This window comes from Pan paniscus, chromosome 16, assembly GCF_029289425.2.
Source record: "Pan paniscus chromosome 16, NHGRI_mPanPan1-v2.0_pri, whole genome shotgun sequence".
NCBI lineage: Eukaryota > Metazoa > Chordata > Mammalia > Primates > Hominidae > Pan > Pan paniscus.
This window is the reverse complement of record NC_073265.2, coordinates 52,622,591-52,632,411: the sequence shown is the minus strand read 5'-3', so window position 1 is coordinate 52,632,411 and position 9,821 is coordinate 52,622,591. Positions and strand designations below refer to the sequence as shown.

The window sequence follows — 9,821 nt, the reverse complement described above, 5'->3', positions numbered from 1 at the left end:
CCTCTCTGTGTAGCATTGCTTTCTCCTGGGTATGGGGCAGGACCCCTCTCGAATGAGGGTCTTTAAAGGAGAAGGGAGAGGGGAGAGAGTAACGTTTCTAGATTTTATGGCTTGCTGTGGAGGAGAGGGGCTCTACTTTCTATGACCTGCCTGGGGAAGAGGGATTCTGGTTTCTATGATTCACTTAGCGGGAGAAGAAGGGGCAGGAGACAGGAGGATGGGAGAAGGTCAGAGAGACCTTGTTTCTGAGGCCTTTCCAGTTTCCTTCAGTTCAAAGTACTCAGCATGCCAAGGTGCCATACTTTGGGGTATCATGTTCTAAGCCCCCCAAAAAAGTGCCTGACACACAACGGGTGCTCAGTAAATAATGTAAGTCCCTTTCTTCTGCTGCCACCCCAAAAGAGGGACCCTCTCTCCCAGCTTCCTAGTGAGGATGGAATGATGTATCGAACCAGCATGAGTCCCATCTACTTACCCGTTACTAAGGGGAATTGTAATAAGCTCTTCATGTGTACCCCACTGTGCTATTCTCCTATTCTCAGTTCATCTCTTTGCATCTCAACTTGGAAGGTAAGAACTTAATCAGGATGCACTGAACAACTGGCAGAAACTCATGTGAATGTAACTATCTTGTCCAGTTCCTTAACCTGTGCTAAGTCCAGGCAGGCACCTGAAGAAAAAAAAAAAAAAAGCATGAAGGAGGCTTTTGCCCAAATGGCACTATACTTGGGGGATTCTGAGTAGGGCTGAAACAGCCTTTGCAAAAATTATAACTGAGGAAATTATGGCAGTGACAAAGATCAGACCTAAATGACTCAGTCTTTCTTCTAACTTTTATGCTGTCCTTATTCATTCCTGGGCATAGGCCAAACTAACCTTAGAAAGGAATTCAGTTTATGGTTTGACTCAGAAACAAAATCAATAATAGCCCTTTCCCGAAAAGACCCCCTTCTTGCCTGGGTGCCAGTCTGCCTTTGTACGATTAATCAATTAGTTACAACATTAGAAATTATGGTTTAGGGGTCCTGCGGCGTCAGGCTGCAAGAGTCTGAACCTTCCCAAATTGCTGCTGGGGATAACATCACTATTGTAAAATCTAACATCCTATTTTGCAGACCCGGCACTGGATGGATCAGCTGACACCACTCAGACCGTGTGTGATCTGGCTCAACCAGTTCTGCGATCCCACCCAGGAACAGAAGACTGCAAGAAAACGTTACTTCAACCCCCCTGTGATCCCATCTGCAACCTGACCAATCAGCACTCCCCAAGTCCCAAGCCCCTACCTGCCAAATTATCTTTAAAAACTCCCAGAGGCAGGGTGCAGTGGTTCAACGCCTGTAATCCCAGCACTTTAGGTGGATCATGAGATCAAGAGATCAAGACCAGCCTGGCCAACATGGTGAAACCCCGTCTCTACTAAAAATACAAAAATTTTAGCTGGGTGTGGTGGCGCGTGCCTGTAATCCCAGCTACTCAGGAGGCTGAGGCAGGAGAATCGCTTGAACCCGTGAGGCAGAGGTTGCAGTGAGCCAAGATCATGCCACTGCACTCCAGCCTGGGCGACAGAGGGAGACTCCGTCTGAACAAACAAACAAACAAACAAACAACTCCCGGAATGCTTGGGGAGACTGATTTGAGTACTGGAATCCCAGTACTTTAGGAGGCCAAGGTAGGTGGATCACTTGAGGTCAGGAGTTCCAGACCAGCCTGGCCAACATGGTGAAACCCCGTCTCTACTAAAATTAGAAAAATTAGCCGGGTGTGGTGGTGGGCGCCTGTAATCCCAGCACTTTGGGAAGCCAAGGCAGGTGAATTATCTGAGGTCGGGAGTTTAAGGCCAGCCTTAAACTGGCGAAACCCCGCCTCTACTAAAAATACAAAAATTATCTGGGCATGGTGGCATGTGCCTGTAATCCCAGCTACTCGGGAGGCTGAGGCAGGAGAATCGCTTGAACCCGGGAGGCGGAGGTTGCAGTGAGCCGAGATCACGCTATTGCACTCCAGCCTGGGCAACAGAGCGAGACTCCATCTCAAACAAACAAAGGAACGAAAACCTCCGGTCTCCGGCACGGCAAGCTCTGCGTGAATTACTTTCTCCATTGCAACTCCCCTGTCTTGATAAATGGGCTCTGTCTAAGCAGCGGGCAAGGTGAACTCGTTGGGCTGTTACAGGACCAGTGACAGACCAAGGGCATGCCACTGAAGGAATCCCTAGACGCACCCTTCTGGATGTGAGGCAGGCGGATCTCACCCACGCCTGCCAGCAGCTCCTCGGAGAACTGTGTTCCTGGGTCAGCCCTGGCCCAGAGGAGCGCCGGGGACCCGCAGAGTGCTGCTGAAGTCAAGGCTACAACTCACCTAGGATCTGGGGCGCCAGCCCTCCGGTGGGCAGGGCGTTCTCCTCCCCCACCCCCTCCCCGCACGATGACATCAAGTGTTTGGGGTTGAGTTGCTCCATAAAAGCTGCCCCGGGAAGCCAGGAGAGCGAAGGGCGGACGTACTCGCCACGGCACCCAGGCTGCGCGCACGCGGTCCCGGTGTGCAGCTGGAGAGCGAGCGGCCACCGGGAGCCCCCGGGACAGCCCGCGCCCGCCCCGCAGGAGCCCGCGAAGATGCCCCGGCGCAGCCTGCACGCGGCGGCCGTGCTCCTGCTGGTGATCTTAAAGGAACAGCCTTCCAGCCCGGCCCCAGTGAACGGTAAAGTTTCCGCCTGCTTCTTTCCTAACACTCCTGAGCGCTCAGCCGCCCCTGGACTGAAGGCTCTTCAATGATAAAGTAAAATCATTGCTGGGGGGAGCAGGGAAGGTGTAGCACCAAATAGTACATTCTCAAGAAAGGATGCTCCGTTTTCCTTTGCTGAGGTTGGGCCGGGAAGCACGTTGCTTTCTAGTGGCGCTTGGCGCAGATTTGATGTTAAAATGTTTGCGTGTACTCCCGGGCACCGCCAGCTCTGAAGATGTGACTTGGGAACTTGCTAACCAGGGAGGAGATGCAAAGCCAAGGTTTAAAACAGCGTTCCCCTGATCCACGTTTAGAAAGTAGAGACATGACTGTGGCATTCTGATTGGGGTAAGCACAGAGAAAGGTTTGCTGTGCCCCTGTGCAGAACCCGCAGACAGTGGTAGGCGCTTTTCTTTGGAGGAGAGGATCTTTACCATTAAGTCTTACCTACAAGTCAAAGGGATGATGCATCCCATTCTTAATCATTGTTTTTCTCCAGGAGGGCTCTACTATGCTGAATGTACGTGTGTGTGCACGTACACACACACATGCACGCGCGCGCGCGCGCGCACACACACACACACAGCATATTTCTGATTGTAATTAGAACACTAAATCCCAAAAGGCTGGAGGCTGAGGGACTGGATGGAGGCTCCGTGGAGTGACAGGAGGAGGTGGCAGGGGGGACCTGAACTGTGGGCTCACGCGGGGCCAGTGAGCTAACACGTGTACAGCCAAGGCTGGTTCATTAATCTTTTGGAATAAGAAAGTGATTTTGGACCGAAAGTGATTTTACTGGCTGAAACTAGATTCTTCCTGGCGAGGCAGTGGTGGTGGGAAATGTGTCCTGCTCAGCAGCATAAAAGCTCTGAGCCTCCTCTCTTGGAGGTCACTGTGCCCATGGGGAAGGGCAGGGGAGCCAGTCTGTGGATAACTCTTAATTAAATTCCAGTCAACTAGCTGGCATGATGTGCTTGATATTATCTCCCTCATCTGGTCAGGGAGAAACAGAAGCGATGTAACAGAAGGTGGGAGAAAGGAGCGATGTAAAAGTGAAAATCAAGTTTTAAAACCACAAACTTTACATGTTTCCTTTTACGAAAGCTGCACTGAGACCAAAGTTTCCCTGGAAATCTCTTTAGTCCTAAGTTGCTCCAAGACAGAAGGGAGAAACAGCCATTAGTTGGCCCTCTTTCCTATAGCTGGTTGCTCCTCTCACTCTGGGGCAGCTCCGCCTCCCTTCTCTCTCTTTTCCTGCCCTTCCCTGTTCTCCTCCCTCCCTCCCCTTCCTTTCTTCCCTACTTTCCCTGCTCTTCCTCTTCCCTCTCCCTTTCCCTCCTCCTTATCTCCTCTCCCGATTCTCCAAGTTGGGACTGGGGAAGCTTGTAGTCAAAACTCCACTTTCGCCTCACTCTGAGGAAGGAGACTGCCTACCCCTGGGTAGAGCACAGCTTTTATTCTGTAAATTCTCATGCAGTTTCCTTGGGTTTTTAACTGCCTTAGAGGACAGGTCAAAGCAAAAATCACTGAGGTGTAGAATGTCAGCATGAACCCAAAGTTGGAGGTGGAGAGGAGTTAAGCTGAGTAATGGGGTCAAAGTGTGATCTGCTCTCTGCCTGGTGCATTTAAACTTCCAGCATTGGAGAATGTTCAAGAACAATGTCAGGGGCCCAGGAGGGAGCATAATAATGTGAAGTCAAGTGTCTTCTGGAGAAACCCTTGGAATTCTTAGTTACCGTGGCTTTGGGGGCCATTTCAGTGAATTCTGCAGAGCTTGCCCTGCCCAAACCTGGTGTGGAGAGCCAGGCAGTCTTGGGCTACCCAGGAGATGGTTACTCAGGGAAAGTTCTAGCACCCAGCACAGGAAGCAGGCAGGGCCCAGGACCTCTGATATGGATCTTGGTAAATACCATTTTCTCTGGGCATTCCCTCCAGGGGAACCTCCCTGCCCAGTACCAGCTGGGTCTGCAGGTTCTAACAGGTTTCAGGCTGAGCCTCCCAGGTTTCCCAGATGGAACAGATAACCTTCCTTGGGAAGGAAACTATTCCCCTCCAGGAAGGGCCTGCTCCCTCAGGATGCCACTGAGGCCTTGGCCTGGCCTTGCTTGTGGAATCAGTTTAATCCTTTTAAGCCTTCTGTTCTTACAGCTAGAAGTGGGGAACCAGGGGGTGCAATTCCTGAATAAAGCACACTTTCGTGCACGTGCACACACACACATGCACACATACACACACTTTTAGAGAGACTTCCGGAGGTCAGAGCTGAGCTGGGGCCCTGATCCTCACCCGATGAACCCTCTTGACTCACCATCCTCACTTACAACGCCGCTTCTCCCCAGCCCTCCAGCTCCTGAGCCCCTCCAGACACTGCCATTTATACCCAAAGTGCCGAGTTTGGAGTCCCAAGCCAGCTCACTCACAGAGAGGAGGGCAGGGAATGTTGCTCTGGAGGCTGCTGCCTTTCAACAAGTCCCCAGTCCTATGTCACCACCACGACCTCACAGTCCCAGATGTCCACTCTATGACTTTTAGCCCTGAGCTTTCCAGAGTGTGATGCTGAGGCCTCTTCTGAGGATGAGAACTCCAACAACAGGGAAAACCTTGATTAGCAAGCCCTGGGGAGGGTAGCAGAAGATGTAGGGTATAAGGCTATGATTTGAATGTGAGCAGGTACAATGCAAACTGCTGGCAAGGCAGCAGTGCTCAGACAGCAGATGTGTTTCTAGTGGCCTCCAGGATCACTGGAGTGGCCTGTGCCTCCTCAGGGGAAAAGTAAGGGTGAACTCCTCTGTTATTTGTGGAATTTTACATCCTGGGCCTCCAACTGTTCTGCATGCTAAGAGGTAATGATCTGGCTTATTATATCTCTAAGGTCTGGGATTACATCTTAATAATGAACCTCTCACACAAAAGACTGAAGAAAATGTCCAGAAGAGGTTTTATGTCTTCTATAGCTTGGTTTGAAAGCAATGCTTTCTTTATTTTTTTTCATTGTTGTTTCAGCAAAGGGGTGAGCAGTAAACTTGGGGGCCACATACAAGTTTGGTTTCCCCATGGTTCTGAATGTCTAATTACTAATTCAAGGGAGGTTGATCTTGGGACCCTCAACTCTCAATGCACCCATAGCTGGTTTCAGGGGAGTCTGTGGACCTTCTGAAATGACTTGTATATAAAACTTTATGTGTCTAAGCTTAGGGAAATTTTTTTTTTGAGACAGAGTCTCGCTCTGTCACCCATTCTGGAGTGCAATGGCACGATCTCAGCTCACTGCAACCTCCGCCTCCCGGGTTCAAGCAATTCTCCTGCCTCAGCCTCCCCAGCAGCTGGGATTACAGGCACCCACCACCACGCCTGCCTAATTTTTGTATTTTTAGTAGAGACAGGGTTTCACCATGTTGGCCAGGCTGGTCTCGAACTCCTGACCTCAGGCGATCTGCCTGTCTCGGCCTTCCAAAGTGCTGGGATTACAGGCGTGAGCCACCGTACCCAGCCAGCTTAGGGAAATTTTTACTGGGAGAGGTCCATAATACTCATCGGATACTCCAGGGGGTCTGGACTCCTCCACTGAACTACTCCAAAGATTGAGGAGACTTGAAGATTCCCTAAGTTCATGGCACTAATGCTAAATTAATGGTAAATGCGGTGGGACTCCTCCTAGTGGGAATATGATATTGGTCAGGACACTTCACCTTGGTGGACTTTCATTTCCTCACCTACAAAAGGAGGAGATGGGCTATGAGTGTAAGAAAGATCTGAACTCTTCTCTTCCAGGGTGGGATGTCAATAAATAATGCCTAAACATAAAACAATCAAGGTAAAACAATATTAGCATGTTATATAGAGATATGGAGATAATAGCAAAAGAATCATTTTAAAAAGATCCCAAGTGGTTGCTCTAGGGAGCAGTACGTGGTTAGGGAATGTCAGGGAACTGAGGTTTTTGTTACACGCCTTGTAGAACCATCTGACTTTCTAAACCACGTGCAAGTGTAATTTGATAAAAATTACCAATTACATTGGAAAATTAAAAACCAAATTAATTACAAACACTGAGGCAAAGAAATGGAACAGAATAACAAAAAATATGATATTAAACCAGCTTTTAAAAAAAAAGCCAAGTTCACTTTTTAACTTTTAAAAAACACAATTTGCTTAAGTAGGAAATGCCAGGAGTGATAAGTGACCAGATTGCTTGTCACTTAAGTTTTACTGCAAACTAATTCCCACGAGAGAAAGGGGATGTGAGGTGCTTCCCCACAAGGGTACGCTTTTCCATCTGTACCTTGTGGGTCGAGAACCATGGAGACCCTGGGAAAAGTTGGGAGGCAGGGATTTAGGAGTTGCACAGTCCCCTCATTGGATGAGTCCCCTGAGACACACAATGGGATGCTTCTCTACTCAGGGTCCCTTCCTCGGAGGTGAAGAGGAAGGCCGGCAGGCAGGGTCACAAGAGCACAGCTCTGCACTTGTGAAAAAGACCTTTTTTGACATAGGAACGAAGAACCTTTATGCATGAAGAGTGTGGAGTGCGAAGTAGTGGGTGACTTTTGTTCTATTTCTGGCAGAACTTTGCCTACACATTCCTACTACCCCTGGAATTCTAACTCAGATGTGGGTAGCAGCTTCCTCAAAGAGAAACTTTTTCCCAGCTGGGTACTGTGGCTCACACCTGTAATCCCAGCCGTTTGGGAGGCTGGAGTGGGCAGATCGCTTGAGCCCAGGAGTTTGAGATCAGCCTGGGCAACATGGCGAAACTCCATCTCTGTGAAAAATACAAAAATTAGCCAGGTGTGGTGGTGCGCGCCTGTAATCCCAGCTACTAGGGAGGCTGAGGTGGGAGGATTGCTTGAGCCCAGGAGGTTGAGGCTGCAGTGAGCTGTGATCACACCACTGTACTCCAGTGACAGAGTGAGACCCTGTCTCACAAAAAGAAAGAAAGAGAAAGAGAGAAAGAAAAAGAAAAAGAAGAAAGAGAGAGAGCGAGAGAAAGAAAGAAAGAAAGGAAAGAAAGAAAGAGAGTGGGAGGGGAGAGAGAGAGACAGAGAGAGAGAGAGAGAAAATGTAAAGTGGGAAAAAGCAAGACACAGAACACTATTTCCAGTATGCCAATGTTTGTGTGAGGAGAAAGAGGGAGATCAATGCATATGTGTGTGTAGCCATGCCATGAAAGGGCTCCCAATCATCAGCTAACCTCCTTGTCTAATGGAAGCAGGGAAGGTAGAGTGGGAAGAAGAGCTTCTACTGTATATACCATTTGATGGCTTTTGGGTTTTGAGCCACATGAAATTATTGCCTATTCAGGTAATAAAGTTTAGCTTCTCTAAGATGTCTGGAAGGCACCTGCTCAAGAACCCCCTCCAGCTTCCATGAGCCCCTGCATGAACCAACTGCCTGTGCTGCTGACTGGAGCACAGTTGCCCTGAGAAGCTGCTGTTCTGATGCAGACTCAGAAAAAGTTTCAATTTGGCCGGGCACGGTGGCTCATGCCTATAATCCCAGCACTTTGGGAGACCAAGGCAGGCGGATCACCTGAGGTCGGGAGTTTGAGACCAGCCTGACCAACATGGAGAAACCCCATCTCTACTAAAAATACAAAATTAACCAGGCGTGATGGTGCGTGCCTGTAATCCCAGCTACTCAGGAGGCTGAGGCAGGAGAATTGCTTGAACCCAGGAGGCAGAGGTTGCAGTGAGCCGAGATCGCGCCACTGCACTCCAGCCTGGGCAACAAGAGCGATACTCCACCTTGAAAAAAAAAAAAAAGAAAAAGAAAAAGTTTCAATTTCTGGGCATCGACCTCCTTTTCAATTTCGCTCATATCAAAACAAAATCTGTAGTGTTTTCCATTACTCATCTGGTTCCATTGTACTTACTTACTGTGTTTTGTTCTTTGTAGGTTCCAAGTGGACTTATTTTGGTAAGTAGAGATTTTAAATACTTTTTTGTTGAAAAGAAAATAGAAATGGTTGTATTTAATGAGAAAAACAGAAACTTCATGCTCTGTGGAGGTGATTTTGAAGGGTCGGAAGCACAGTTCTTGTATTGTAGAAAGAGAGTACAAAGGCATCTCCTAAGAACACTTCAACTTGGGTTGCATACCACATTTTCTCCAAGCAGGCGAGCCTGCTCCAGGCACTGGACTGTGAGTCATAGCGTCCAGGCTTCAGATTCCTGCAAGGATTTCTACCAAACCTCCAAGATTTGGAGGTAACTTGCCCCACCTCCAGACTGCAAGGGTCCTGGGCAGGAGAGAGCCTTTCTCCCTTGCAGGACACATATCCTATAATAAACAAAGAAGAAAGGGCTCCTTTCTGAAAGTTTGGCTCAGGTCCCAGAACTTAAGCTGTCAGTATGTCTAGAATTAACTTCTTGTTGCCGTGATTGTAAGCTAGCGATGGATGAAGAGGTGTTGGTCAGTGCTTAGTGAAATAGGGATGCTTGTCTTAAATGAAGCGAGAGGAGCACCGGTGTGCTTGTTGCCTGGGCTTTCTGTGGGATGGTCTCCAAGAGCATGTTAGCCCCATCTGGCAGGCCTGCCAGAGAAGCAGCTGGAAATCAGCTTAGCTGGAGAGTTGCAGTGAATTAAAAATTGGTCATTGGCTGGAATGGATGTGGCAGGCCAGACACCTGAGTCCCCTGGCCAGTGTGGGAATGTTGATAATGTCTTGTTGGGGCACAGCCATAGAAGATGCACAAGATCGATTGTTTTGGTAGCAGAAGGGTGGAACTGACTCACTGGCACAGGAGGCATTTTAAGCAAGCAGGGATGTGGCCAAAGTTAAAGCCACGGGATGCAATGGCTGTGGGCGGGGACAGGCGGGAAGTTGATTACTACAGTGGAAGCACCGTCCAGAGAAAGATCTGACACCAATTTGCATAGGTCAGCCTTTGGAGGTTCACCAGCCCAAGATGCATAGAAAAGTCACTGAACTGACCAACCAGCTACCCACAGGCCAAGGTCCCCTCAGCCCCAGCACTGCACGGCTCCGTTATTGCTAACATCCCTTATGTACTGATTATGTGCACAGCACATTGCTAAGTGGGTGGGTAATAGAAGGGTAGGCTGTGGCCCATAGTTGGGAATTACTTAAAGCTCAC

The 9,821-nt window shown here is 49.0% G+C and overlaps 1 protein-coding gene across 2 annotated transcripts in view; it reads left to right on the top strand.

Moving 5' to 3' along the window:
- Positions 1-1,987: 1,987 nt before the first annotated feature.
- Positions 1,988-9,821, top strand: part of CA12 (carbonic anhydrase 12) — a 58,735-nt gene continuing 50,901 nt past the window's right edge. Inside the window, exons 1-2 of one of the 2 annotated variants that reach the window (XM_003827940.6) lie at positions 1,988-2,700; positions 8,620-8,640. In XM_003827940.6, coding sequence (XP_003827988.1) covers positions 2,616-2,700; positions 8,620-8,640 — 106 coding nt within the window. In that variant the 5' untranslated portion in view covers positions 1,988-2,615. The remainder of the gene's footprint in view (positions 2,701-8,619; positions 8,641-9,821) is intronic. The other variant, XM_003827941.6, reaches the window with a different exon arrangement.